The sequence below is a fragment of the Nilaparvata lugens genome, chromosome 6 (assembly GCF_014356525.2).
Source record: "Nilaparvata lugens isolate BPH chromosome 6, ASM1435652v1, whole genome shotgun sequence".
NCBI classification, from domain to species: domain Eukaryota; kingdom Metazoa; phylum Arthropoda; class Insecta; order Hemiptera; family Delphacidae; genus Nilaparvata; species Nilaparvata lugens.
In genome coordinates this window covers 59,382,683-59,397,647 of record NC_052509.1, presented here as the reverse complement: position 1 = coordinate 59,397,647, position 14,965 = coordinate 59,382,683, and the positions used below count along the sequence as shown (strand labels likewise).

The following is a 14,965-nucleotide window of genomic DNA, read 5'->3' as shown; positions in this document are numbered from 1 at the left end:
TCTCAATTATCAGCCTTCATATACAATTTAAACAAAAAATTTCAAGTGGAAAAGATTGAGCATGAAAATCTCTACAATTAATGTCCAGTAACATTTCCACCTAGAATTGAAAATAAGCTTGAAATCCGAGAAAATGTGATTATTAAATTGCAAACTGTTGGCAACGGTTGGTTCTATTAAATCATTCACTACGAAGAGATAGCAGACCTCGTGTGTTTCCAGCGTTATTGACCTATCACCAGCTGTCTCATATCTTTTAATAGTAGACTTGAGATGCGCGAGTACACTAGCATCAGGTGATCAATTTTCATAACGGCAAGGAAAGTTGTGTGAGTGCGCTACACCAGATTTTTGAGGTTTGCCTTTTGTCAAAATGCCTTATGAATTACAATTACAAGTTACAAGAATAAGAACAATATTTAATAATGAAAAATGAATTATTGAACCATTTATTATTGAAATCTCATTATTAAAAAATCGAAAACCTTAATTTACATATTATCTGAACCAAAATATTGTTTTCAAAAAGCATAATGCATGATTTTGTCATGAGCAGGTTGGAATATTTCAAATGTACCGCCATAAAGACCCCACATAATGGCCGCTCCATAAGGCACACGAGTGTCATGACCTGTATTTATAGACCTTGGAAAAGGTTGGTTAGGTTATGCAGCGGCCCTCCATTCCCAGCCGGTGGTCTGCCTGGCAGGTCAGTCTCATGAGCACTGGGGGCTACTTGAAAGTCGACTCAGAGGAGTGTCTCAGTTTTTTGTGATATTTTACCTGTTTTATAACATATTCCATTCGATCTGTGTTTTTTCTGGGAAGGTATAGTATACCCTGCAACTGTGTGTGTAAACTGTCGGCAGTGAACTGGATAACTTAACACTACATCAGTCAATCTATTTTCTAACCTAAACGGATATTTGAAGAAATCTGGCTTTTGATGGTATTCGTTTGTTTTGAGATGAACTTTGACCTTCCTGCGTGAACGCAATAGATTGAATTTTCCCCAATTATATCTGGGTAACCGAATTGTGAGCAGTTATTGAAAGGAATCTCCATTTGCTTTGTGTCGCAACTTGTAAGCAAAAATGATACAAACTATTCCACTGTGGTAATCTTGGTTTCAATTTATTGTGATTGCTTCGAATGCCTGAATCTGGTGATTGGAGGATACGGATGCGGATGCTGGCGTGGAGAGAGGCGATACAGTTCGGCTGCTCCCGTCACCTGAGTTTCCTTTTCAACCGGCTTCGTGTCTGATTCGAACCGAGGGTGGACTCGAGTGGTGGATCACTATCTCTTATCTTATCGGCTGAACTTTCTTTCCAGAAAAGTGTGATTGTTGTGTCAACGGGCTCGTTTTAGGACAGTATACTCCTATAGATAAGAAACGGACCTTAATATTGCTTGACTGTTTTTGTTCTGTTATCAATTTTCCTTTTCATATTTCTCTTTATATTATGTTTTCACTTGCATTTTAAATACCCTTCTGTGATTCCAATTGAATCACAGTATCATAACTCTATTTAAGAATTATTGCTTTCCTTCTTTATAAAAATATATCACAATATTAAATAGCCTAAATCAATAGTAGATTGAAATCAATAAGTGTGCTTTATAAGATAGGTAGCCTACAATATCATAACGCATAATTTTCCTATATCTACGACACGTCTTGTAGTGTTCTCTTTCTGCTTAATTACTCAATTGGGAAATGGATAATTTCACTCTCAGTCTGACAAATAAAGGGAACACCAAGCTTATTTACCGTGACTTTTCCTATAGAAAATCGTTTGAGAATCTTTCTGGTGAGATTCAATGGCGTTGTTTATCAAAGTCGTGCAAAGCGTCTCTAAAAACTGACAAAGCAATATCTAAAATAATAGAAATAGATTCTGCTGCTTCACATAAACATAATCATCCCCCGCAATGTAATAATAAAACGGTTGAACATGTTGATTTATCAGTGATCATTGATGAGGATACTGATCGGGATCGCCCCCACCTAGTTTTAATTGACCCGTTGTTGGCTTCATCCGGAGCTGCCTTATCTTCTACACCAGTATATGATAATAAGGGTAAACCGTCTACTGGATTTGAGTACGAGCAACATTCACTTCACTCTCTCGATGGAAGTGTTTGCTATGAGGGAAACAATTCTGATAATGTTTGTGATAAATGTTCTGTTAATGTTGGGGAGTTGAAAGGGAAAATGCAGGCATTGTCTGAGGAAAATGCTCGTTTGTTAGTGCAGTGGCATGCTGCAATTGATCGGTCCATTGTTAATGATAGGATTATTATGGAGTTGAATGATAAGACAACTATTGATTTTGGGACTCAAACAGACGATAAAGAAGGAGGGGAGGACTCTGTTGCTGCTGTCTTGTCAAGCTGCAGAGCGATGAAGGCAGGTGCGGCGGGAAATATTATTAGTGATAATCTTGATAAGAAAAATGTATTTCTTAATAAGATCTCTGAACTAGCAAATGATTTGAAATTGAATGAAAAGCTATTGACAGATGTGGGAAAGAATGTTGGTTTGGCGAAATTGGCTTTGAATAGTTTCCGCAGATCATGCTCCTTGATTAATGCTGCCTGCAGAGATGTCAGTTCGCTTAGTGGGTTTGGTTTAGATAGAAGACTGCATTTGTGGGCTGATAGTCATGGTAGGGGGTTGCGTGAGCGTGTGGGCTCCTTGCTGCCAAATGAGTTTTCTTGTGTTGCCCACATTCTTCCAGGGGCAAGGCTTGAAGCTTTGACTGACTGGATGCTCTCCCCAAGTGAGGTCAAAAACTGCCAACAAAAAGATTGGGTCGTCGTTTTGGGCGGTACTAATAGTATTAATAATAACTCTGATGAGATCTGCAAGTCAGCATTCATGCAGGGGTTAATTGAGGTGATTGAAGCATATATAGAGAGTAATATAATCATATCCACTATTCCCTACCGCTATGATTTACCTGGAAGCTCACATATTAATAAAACTATAGCTGCTATAAATACACTCATAAGACGTTTAACTGATGTGTATCCGGTTCATGTACTAGAATTGTGGACTTTAGAGAGGCGGTTCCATACAAGCCACGGACTTCATCTGAATGGAATGGGTAAATTACTTACTGCTAATAAAATAAATGATATTATAAGGGGTGTTGACAGCAGATGTATCGGCCACCCCTCGTCAAGAGTGTCCTCATTTTCTTCCAAGGCAATGCAGTCAAGTGTTTCAGTCTCTCCTGGTTTGAATGATGATGGTTTGGCAGTTGGCAGTTCCTTGTGCCCTGGTGTGGAGGATCATCACAATGTATTTGGAGATCAGCATTCTCTGTCTGATGTGAGTCAGCCTTTTCTAGGTTTCGATCTGGCGAATCATGTAAGTGTGGACACTCTGCTTGAGGATGGAAGGGATTGTCTCAATGTTTCTGGAGGTCAGCAATCATTGTCTGACTCGAGTCAGCCTTTTTTAGGATTCGACCTGGCGCCCCTAAGAGTGATCTAAGTTTTGATATGCATGTAAATGAGTCAAGCCCTAATTATTTAGAGTCTTCTAGAAATAATAATAAAAAATTCCGATTGAATTTATGCTCCATAAATGTGCAGTGTTTAAGAAACAAATTGAATGAACTTGAAATCTTATGTAAATCACAGAATGTTGACATATTGTGTATCATAGAGCATTGGCTGGTTGAACAAGAGTTACCATTCTACCAAAATATTGATAGGCTGGCACTTACTGGCAGTTTCTGTAGACAGTCACCTTGGGGCGGTGTAGCTGTATATTTTAACAATAGGAATAATTTTACTATTAAACCACTTGACTTGTCAACGTACTGTGTTGAAGTTTCGGCGGAATTTGCAGGTTTTTATATTGTTGAGCTATCACTCATAGTGATATCGATGTATAGGTCTCCTAGGGGGATGCAAACCTGTTTTTTGATAAGTTGGAGCTTTGTATTTCTTATGCACTGTCTGTGGGTCATTATGTGTTGATTGGAACTGACCATAATTTCAATGCAATTTATTCACCAAGGGATGTCAGGGTGTTTCTGAATGTTTTGCAGGGGTTTGGGCTGACAAGTTTAATAAGTGAGGCAACAAGAGGATGCTCAGCTCTTGACTCAGTTGTAACAAACTTAGATCCGGATTGTTTCACTGTGAATGTTAGCAAGGATCAAATATCAGACCACAAACATATCCTTCTGAGAGCTCGGTTGGCTTGCTATAGACGGGGTAAAACACTCAAAACTATCCAGTATCGATCATTTAATGAGAATTGTCTTCAGATTTTTTGTGCTTCACTACAGGATCGAATTGAGCCCTGGTTTAATATGATTTCAACGTTGTCAGCAAGGGAGGGGTTTACGTTTTTCTTTTGTAGTTTTAAGGAACTTTTTGATTCTTTGTTTCCTGTGAAGACTAAAAGGGTTTTCTCATCATCGGGGAGGGATGCTGGTCGACTGGGGGGTGGTCCAACCCGTCCAAGTTGCGATTGGTTCACTCCAGAACTTGAAGAACTGAGAGAGCTTATTCTGTTGGTAAGTGACATGTGTAAAACAAACCCTAATCTGAACATTGTATTGAAGAATCTTAGACATGGGTATCGCAATAAAATTAGGGAAACAAAATTGGAAGCAAACGCAAAACTCATTATGGAGTCTAGTAATAAAATAAAAGCTGCCTGGACCCTTATAAACAAAATAAGACCATCATCAAAAGAGACCAACAACTCATTTGCCACAGCAGATGACTTCAACAATTATTTTCTTGAGTCAGTTGAGAAGATTGTGAATGATATACCAAATGACGGTGAACCTATTCAGTTTACTCACATGCCTGCCATAGTTTCTGAATTCACCTGGAGTCCTGTATGTGCTCAAGATGTAATTGAAGCGGTTTTAGGTTTCAGAAGTTCCAATTGTAAGGATATTTATGGCATGACCCCAAATTTGCTCAAGCAGATGATAGTTATTATTGCACCCATATTAGCATTGTGTATAAACAACTGTTTAGCTAGCGGTACTTTCCCTGAACAACTCAAAATCTCCAGAACAGTTCCAGTCTACAAGAAGGGTCCATATTGTGACACCTCAAGTTTTAGACCAATTTCTATAATTCCTGTTTTTGCTAAGATATTTGAGGCAATCATATTTGCACAACTGTATAAATACCTTGAGGAGCATGACCTCCTGGCTCCTTCTCAGTTTGGTTTCAGGAAGGGAAAATCTACTGTCATGGCTGTGGAATCACTGTTAGAATCGATTATCAATTCTTTTGAGGAGCGGAAATCAACTTTTTCAATGCTATGTGATCTCTCACGAGCATTTGACTGTATTCCTCATACAGTTCTTTTAAAGAAATTGGAGCATTATGGCTTACAGGAATGCGCAATTCGGGTGTTTGAGTCTTACCTTTCTGAGAGAAAACAGATTGTACATTGGAATGATCAGCGCTCAATTCCTCTTCTGGTAAAACGGGGTGTGCCACAGGGCTCATTGTTAGGCCCATTACTCTTTCTTGTAGCAATAAATGATTTGCACTACTATCTAGCGGGAAATGTGCTGTTCTATGCGGATGACACTTCCTTGTTCTCTGCAAATAAGAGTGTCACCCAAGCTAAAGCAGATGTGATGGAGCTGTATGATAAAGCTCGTGATTGGTTCTCACAAAACAGATTGTCTCTGAATGAGGCAAAAACCCAAAGTATATTGTTCTCTCTATCTGATGTCAGTGAGTATTTGCAGCCGGTCCGACTATTGGGGTTCACTCTTGATGCCAAGTTACTCTGGGAACCTCATATAGACATGGTGTGCTCCAGTCTCAGCAGCATTGTCTATCTACTGAGAAGGCTGATGTCTGAACTGCCAATTTCGGTGGTCAGACAGGCCTATTTTGCTTTTTTTCATTCGAGGATGAGTTACGGTTTGAAATTGTGGGGTCATGCATCTAGCACTTCTAAAGTTCTGTTAATTCAGAAGAGAGCGGTCCGGGTGATTTCTGGGGCGGGCTATCTAGATCACTGTAAGCCCCTTCTATCTAAGAATGGCATTCTATCCGTCATTAATGAGTTCATCTATCAATGTTTGAAGGATATACATCAGATGCAGGATAGGCTACCAAAGAGCAATGACATTCACAGTCACTTCACAAGAAACCGTGAGAGTATATATATACCAAGATGCAGACTTGAAAAGTCCAAGTCGAGCTACCCTGTGATAGGCTACAAATTCCATAACTTGCTACCAACTCAAGTTAGATCCTTGCCGAATAAACGTTTTCTCCAAGTACTTAGATCCTGGTTGATTGTGAATCAATTTTACTCAACAAATTGATAAATAAATAAAAGATTACTTTAATTTAGGAATACGGTACGTATAATCTTTAGATAAACACCTTTTTTGCCCTACCCTGCCCTATCCAGTACGATCTTCTTGAAGTTCTTAATATTCTTGAAAAAACAATATATCACCAATCTATTTATGTTCTGTATTTATATCTCTATTGCATTACTGTTCATTCGTTTTTTTTTTAATTTTTTAATGAATTTGATTCGATTTGTATCACTTCAGAAGTGGAATTTCAATACTATATTGTTACATGTTTTTCCCGTGTTTCAAAACCATTTGCTGTAAGATATGAATTTGAATAAGAATTAATAGTGTTGTCAACCTCAAAAGGATATGTATTCCTCGGTAAACACATCTCAGTTTTAAATTATTAAAGTTTATAAAAATTTAGAGACAATGGCGCCCGAAAAGTTTCAAAAATATCTTCTCCAATATAGAAGATAAGTTGAAGAAAAATAAGACTTATGCCATGAAGAAAAAGAAACGTCATGAAGAAGAACAACAAGAAGAAGAAGAATAAGAAGAAGAAGAAGAATAAGAAGAAGAAAAAGTAACGTCATGAAGAAGAAAGAAGAAGGATACTCACGCCATGTAGAAGAAAAATAAACTTCATGGAGGAGAATAAGGAAAATAGAAGAAAACCAGGCGATAAATAGAAGTTCAAGAAGAATGTCAATGTGATGAAGAAAAACAAAAATGTGAGTAATACGAGAAACTCAGATCAAAAGGGATTTATAAGTAGATTGAGGTGATGGTTCATCAATGTTGGCTGTTAATGTGGATTCATATCGATCTGTTTTGTTCTGTCCGTAGTAGTTCGTCAGTAGTTTGTTCCCTCAACTACAATTATTCAATCACTAGTATTAAAACCTCAACTAATAAATTCCCCCATCCAGTATTATTCCCTTATTAGTTTTATTTCCTCAGTTACTTGAGACTGCATTGTTGAAGGTTACAAAATAAGTCGCCTTACAATGCACGTAGTAGTATATGTTGTAAGTAGTCTTACAGTTTAACACTTCATTGGAATATAATACTTTCAATTTATGTTCTCAACCATACTGTGATAATCTTTCTGTTGATACAGGTTGGGGAGGTTGGAGGTTGGTTTCAAATATATCCAACACCTCATTTTTCAATAAAACTCATATTTTTGAGTTCAATGTGTAGATAAATATTGCCATTACAAATAAAGCTGGCCCCACATTGAAGCCGACTTCTTTTAGCCCGTTTGTTTTTAGATTGAATTGATTCAAGTTCGTTTGAAAAATTAGAATGTGTCAAATATTTCTGATGATCCATACCTCTCTGCTCAACTCTGTATAAATCTGTACAAATATTCGTATACAGTATTATTCAATGTCAGTATTTGTTTAGATTAATAATCATTTAGCAACCGAACTAGATTGGGTTATTACTATCTTGAGATTCACTTTCAACTGTCATCATTCCTTATAAATAACCTCATTGCTTCCCATTGAACCAATGCTAAAGGGGCGTTTACATAAGTCAAGTTTACTTGAATTCAAGTTTTGTATAAAATGAATTGTATTTTGTAAACCCGAAGTCAAGTTTACAAGAAAAGAAACTTGGCTCCACTATATCAATGTAGACCCTTCTTCAAGTTTTGTAGATTCTCAGCATGTTAGACTTTTGAATTCAACTTGAATATTAAAGGTACAACCCAACTTACAAATGGGAAAATGACATAAAAACAGTTGTCAGTCAAAATATAATGTATAAAAACAACCAAATAGAAAAGTATGATGCAGGAGAAGTATGAAAAGTGAGAGGAAAACTTTGAGATTCATTATTTTTTTTAAATTTATAATTATTACATACATCTGAGTTTATGAAAACTTGAATTCAAGTAAACTTGACTTCAATTTTTTAGAAATTGCTTGTTCAACTCGCACATTAAAAAAACTTGGATAATTGAGCTTGAATAATGAAAAACCTACTTATCAGCTTCAAGTGAATCTCACTACAGTACTATCTAATTGTAAAGTGAGATACACTGTCACTATGTCACTTTAGTTCGATTGCTTCTTCTTCTCCCCTTCTGCCATTATAGCGTAGGGGTCTGAGCCTGGGCCCATCTCTTCTCGGTCCTCATCCATTCTTCTCATTTCCCTCACGGAACTTCCTCTCTCTCGACCCAGGCCTTGAAGGTAGCTCTCCCAATTCATTCGCGGTCTACCTTTCCTCAGTTTTCCTTCTCTCCTGGCCTCCACCATTTGCTTTACCCCTTTACATTCCTCCATCCAGGTGATATATCTGAACCATTGGAGCTGCTTCTTTTTTACATCCTCACTCAGCGCCTTCCTCCCCACCTCCTGTCTTACACTCTCATTCCTCCTCTCATTATTATTATTATTATTATTATTATTTTTCATCCACTGACCTCCTATAAAAGGGGTATTTGGACTTGTCAATGTCGTAAGTCAATAAAATACAGAACATAAATACATAAATGATAAGTCAATATATTTTCTTTTCTCTCCAAACCTTATCTCGACGCTCCTGGTTTAGAACATAAGTAGGCACATGAAAAGTCAATACATTTTTTTCTATTCTCTCTAAACCCCATTTCGACACTCGTAGTACTCTCTGAACTCTTCATTTGAGTACGCGCATATGGACAGCAGCTCCTTCTTTAATTGTTCTCTGAATTTTGTACCAGTCATTTCTTTTATATGAGCTGGCAATAAATTATACAACCGAATACCAGAACTCCTAACACCTCGCTCATACATGGTTGTCTGGTGTGTGTCGTCTCTTAGGTTGTTCCTATATCTTGTTGGGTATTGATGGAATGTTCCGCCTGTATTAAATTCATGTAGATTTTTCTTAATGAAGCAGAATGTTTCGAAAATATATAGGCTTGGGAATGGGAGAATTTGAAGTTTTTTGAAAAGGGGGCGACAACTTGTTCGAATTGATTCTCCCATCATCACTCTCAATGCCCACTTCTGCATTCTGAACACCTCAACTACGCAGCTTGAATTTCCCCAAAAAATGATGCCGTAGGTCAGGTGTGAGTGAAACAGTGCGAAATAAACACTTCTAAGAGCCCTGGAGTCCAATATTGCTTTCAAATTTCTCAGTACGAAAATTGCTGAGTTCAGTTTGTTTTTGAGGTATTCTTGGTGAGGTCTCCAAGAAAGGTCAGAGTCAATCACCACTCCAAGAACTTTTATATCATTCACGGATTCTATTTTATAGTCTCTGATACTTAAATTATTTTCTCTGGTAGTTCGGAATGGAATTTCTTTAGTTTTGTTGGTATTTAACAACAGCATGTTAGCAGATAGCCATTTTTCTAAATTAATAAGGGCAGTCTTACTCTCCAATTCCACATTGGACTGACTGCTGCTTTTCAGTAGAATACTCACATCGTCAGCATATAATACACTTTTAGCTGGTTCAAGGTATGATGGCAAGTCATTAATATATATAATAAAAAGCAGGGGACCCAGTACTGACCCCTGGGGGACCCCGCTTCTCGTCTTCATCCATTCTGAATGGTACTCATGGGTATGAGAGTCAATGACTACCTGCTGATACCTCTCGTTGAGGTAGGAAAAAAACCATCCGAACACGGTGCCATCGAATCCATACAATTGCAGCTTTTTTAACAAGATCTCTACATTGATAAGGTCGAACGCCTTTGAGAGATCGGCTATCAAACCATTCACTTTGGATTTTTTATCAACAGATGATAATGCCTCATCTACAAAAGAGAAGAGAGCATCATTTGTGGAGTAGCCTGGCCGGAATCCAAATTGGTTTCTAAATTCGATTGTTATTTAGTAAAATTCGCTTCGAATCTTTTGCATTGTTTAATGTGAACCATAGCTAGTTCTCTTCTCTATACTAAAATGATTCAATAGCATCATTTTGATATACAGTACAGTAGTTTATTGTTTCTAATGAATGGGAACCATAACTAGTTCTCTTTCCTATACTAAATTGATCCAATATCATTATTTTGAAATAGATCATTGTTTTTTATGAATGGGAACCGTAGCTAGTTATTTTTTCTGTGCTAAAATGATCTACGATAATTATTTTGAAATAATTAATTGTTTTTAATTGCAGGCGTTATTCGGAATATCGAAAGTGATGAAGGAATGCTGGTATCAGAACGCGGCTGCCCGCCTCACCGCTCTGCGAATCAAGAAGACTGTGACCGCGCTGGGAGCTGCGCAAGACATCAAAATGTGAATCTGCGCATTTTCGCGCAGTACCTCAAAATGGGAATTTGCGTATCTCTGCGCAGTACATCAAAATGTGAATCTGCGCATCTTTGCGGAGTAAATCCAAATGGGAATCTGCGCATCTCTGCGCTGCACATCCAAATGGAAATCTGCGCATCTCTGCGCAGTACATTAAGATATGATTTCTGCGCATGTGTTCCGACTCAACCGTAATACCTCTGACACAACAGACAATGTTCGCTCATTCTTTTTACATACATAAGTGCGGCTTGTTGGATAGATGTTTTTTTTATATAAATATTTGTGTAGGAGAGCATGAGCGTATGTGGTCGTGTATGAGTTGATATTTTGTTCCAAAAGTGCAGTACTGGTGTACAATTTTGTTTGTGGTATAATTTTTTACTGGTAGTAAAAGTACCTACAGTACAATATTGTTGTACAATTTAATACAGTTTGTGAAAAATTCTGAATTGGTGATACAAGTACAGTAAAATTTGTACCACAATTATGGTACAGGCGTGAAATTTTGTACAAAATTTGCAAAATGTTATACTGGTGTTACAAGTATATAGTGAGGTCCACGTTATAATGACAGTATTTTTGATCAACTTTGGTTTTGCTATCCTTGTCCATCATTCGACAAAGCCGGTGGTACTATCCTTTCCTAGGTCCACAACGATGCCAATTATGTTTTTGACAGTGTAGAAATATAATTAATTAATACAGAGAATAGGCATCGCTATTCTTCTATCTTCATCCACTGCCATTATAACGTGGATCTCACTATAGTACTGGTAGTAAAAGTGAAGTTTAATTATTGATTGTACTATTTGATACAGTTTGTAGGAAGTTTTATACTGGTGGCAGAAGTACAGTACTGTACAATAAATTATTGTACAATTTAATACAGTTTGTGGAAATATTGTTCTGTACAATTTGTGTAAAGTTTTATACTGGTGGTATAAGCACAGTACAAATGAATACCGGTACAACAGTAATAATAATATCGAGTGACCTGGCTGGCTCAGGTCTGGTGTCAGACTTTTCAGGTCGCACCTGATCAATTTCAGGGCCTCTGATATGACGTAACGTCTGGGTTTTAGGCAACCGGGAGCGACGACTTAACATTATACAATTTTATAAGTTTAGTAAAAAATTATTCATAGTGCAATGAATAATATTGTAAAATTCAATACAGTTTCAAAAATCATATATTGGTAGCACAAGTAGTAGAGTAAAACTGTTCTACAATATTTAGAACAATCCTTATCATTCAACTATTTTTTTTTCTTTTAATACCGTACAACTGTAGAAAATTCTGTCTTGATGGAATTTGAATCTGTTCACATTCAAGATTTTTATAGAATCTTAAAATATACTGTAAATTGTATTATTTAGTACAATCATTGTAATACTTGAGCTGCGTACAGATAAACGCGCCTCCAACCCGCTCCGCGCACGCTCCACCCTCGTTCCGCAATCGCTCCGCTCCCGCTCTGTACACGCACCGATCATGAACGTTACGGGAGATGTTAGCTCTTCTCGCGTTCCACTCTTGCTCCCCGGTCGATCATCAATCGCTCTGCTCGAGTGACGTTCGGTTGCGGAGCAGAGCGAAAGTCTGTACGCACCTTAAGAGTTCACTCAATTTATGTACCACGTGGAGTAGTACTTTATGTACTTTATATACTATTATGTAGTACTTCAAGTACATTGTGCAACAATGAATAATTGCAGTTTTGTATGAATGAATGTACTTTGTAATCCCCATGTACTTTGTAACTCTTCGGATGTTTAATTATTTTTTGCTGAGGATAATGCCCACAAAAGCCGTAGGCTTGTGCGTGGGTAGGAGGAGATATGAAAGGGCCTACATGTAGGTTCCGAACCACCGGGATGTGAGTTTGATTCATTCATTTTGTACATTATTTTTCATTGTATGATAGATGAGACGTGTGTTCATTTATTGTTTTATTCAAGTAACTGAGAACATTCGAAGGGTTTTTGTTTTCTCTTGTGATGATGATGCTCAGATGAGCTGTAGGCTTGTACGTGAGTAATGGAATGATGATATAACAGAGCTGTAAGTGTCAAATTTGTATCTACAGTTTAAGATGGGTTGGCTTAATATTAGGATGTGATTTTGAACCTTATAACATTCGGATCTGGTCTCTATAAGTTATTTCATTTTTAGAATATTACAATATATAAATAATTCATCAGTAATTTCATTTCAATAGACTTTTAAAGGATATTTCTATAAATTATTTTAAAACTTTTATAATCTATAAAAAACCTGTTGTATAAATGAAATTTAATTGTTATTTTTGTCATGTTGACTGTCAACAGTCTTATAATGATTATTATCTAGAGTCTAGATTCGTTAAATATTTTCAAATGAGAATTAGAAGTTCGAAGTGTTTGCCCACTTTCAACCCTTTTAAAATTTGATTGACCATGCTTCTTGAAAAAATGAGGTACTCCTCCTATTAATAAATTAATAGGTACTGTAAGAAATAAGAGAGATATGAGGATCGATTGCCTATTTTTATGCGTGAACCAGAATTATTTTTAAATAAATTTGAAAATTATACTTGGTGGCATGAAGCCTGAAAGCAGAAAATGACTTAACTTCATAAAAATTTAACTCAATCGAATGTTATTAGTTTTTTTTATTCTATGTAAATAAAGTGTCCATGTTATTTTTATACCTTGTAAATTTATGTTGTAATTCTTGAAAAGAAGTAAGACTTGAATCGAATGAAAAATCAGGTATTGTTATATTTTTCATGATTTGGTTTGAATGTACTGATACTATTAGTGATTAAAACAATAGATTTATATAATAGATATAATATAAGATGAACTTATTTGTAACCTTGTTCTTAGAATAGAAGAAAATACATTTATTGAAATTAATAATTATTATAGTTCTTTATGTATTGTTTTTAAATTTAAATTTCGTATGTTTACAGCTATATTTTTTAGATAATATGTGATAAACTGTCCAACCTTTCAAATTTTTTGAGCTAGTAAGTAATGAAAATCGTAGCTTTTTATTTAAGAATTGAATTAATCAAAATATCTATATTTCAAAAATAGTTGACGTTGAAAACTTTCATCATTGAATCTAGTAAAACTACTTATCAGTTGATGCTTTTTAAAAGCTTGTTCAAATTATAGTTATTATAAATCTACTGTTACAAGTGCTTGTATTAAAAAAACACAAAATTTAAAAAAATGCAATGTCTTAATTGTAGAAATATATATATTACTTTGAGTGGTAAGTTCCTTGTCTTTTATATTTGTATCCAAACTAATAATTGATTAAATATTGAATATTGTTGTAGTTCGGTATTTATTTTCAAATATATTCCTTGAATATCACCAATGCGTTTTAAAATTTAGTTAGATTGATGGGCTTGGAATATTTATCATTTATTTGTATTTAAAAGCAAATGATATATTTTATATTTTGATTTGTAATTAACATGTTATCCGACTGAGTCATTGTCAATATTGTAGAACCGTTCCATAATTGAATAAAAACACAAATATTTTGTCAAATTCTACACTGTTTTATTTAGTACACGACCAAGGTTTCGTGACCACACCGGTCACATTTTCAGGTTGACTGAAGTCAACTTGAGGTCGTGTACCAAATAAAACAGTGTAGAATTTGACAACATATTTGTGTTTTTATTCAATTAACATGATATCCTTAATTCGCTATCTGCCTTATTGGAGTCACCGAAGCTGAAGTAGGTACCAATCTTCTGCTTACAGGTACCAATCTTCTGCTTACAAGTACCAATCTTCTGCTTACACCCTTGAAAGGCTAAATAAATTCAATAGTATAATAATTACTATTCTATATCTATTTAATTACTATATATTATTACATTTCTTTATGTATTGTTTTTAAATTTAAATTTCGTATGTTTACAGCTATATTTTTTAGATAATATGTGATAAACTGTCCAACCTTTCAAATTTTTTGAGCTAGTAAGTAATGAAAATCGTAGCTTTTTATTTAAGAATTGAATTAATCAAAATATCTATATTTCAAAAATAGTTGACGTTGAAAACTTTCATCATTGAATCTAGTAAAACTACTTATCAGTTGATGCTTTTTAAAAGCTTGTTCAAATTATAGTTATTATAAATCTACTGTTACAAGTGCTTGTATTAAAAAAACACAAAATTTAAAAAAATGCAATGTCTTAATTGTAGAAATATATATATTACTTTGAGTGGTAAGTTCCTTGTCTTTTATATTTGTATCCAAACTAATAATTGATTAAATATTGAATATTGTTGTAGTTCGGTATTTATTTTCAAATATATTCCTTGAATATCACCAATGCGTTTTAAAATTTAGTTAGATTGATGGGC

At 35.5% G+C, this 14,965-nt stretch overlaps 1 protein-coding gene across 1 annotated transcript in view; it reads left to right on the top strand.

The window, feature by feature from the left end:
* Positions 1-13,043, top strand: part of LOC111045734 (TGF-beta receptor type-1) — a gene marked incomplete at its 5' end in the record, with an annotated part of 42,390 nt that extends 29,347 nt beyond the window's left edge. Inside the window, one exon of the mRNA XM_039431572.1 lies at positions 10,452-13,043. Coding sequence (XP_039287506.1) covers positions 10,452-10,577 — 126 coding nt within the window. The remainder of the gene's footprint in view (positions 1-10,451) is intronic.
* Between the last annotated feature and the right edge of the window lie 1,922 nt (positions 13,044-14,965).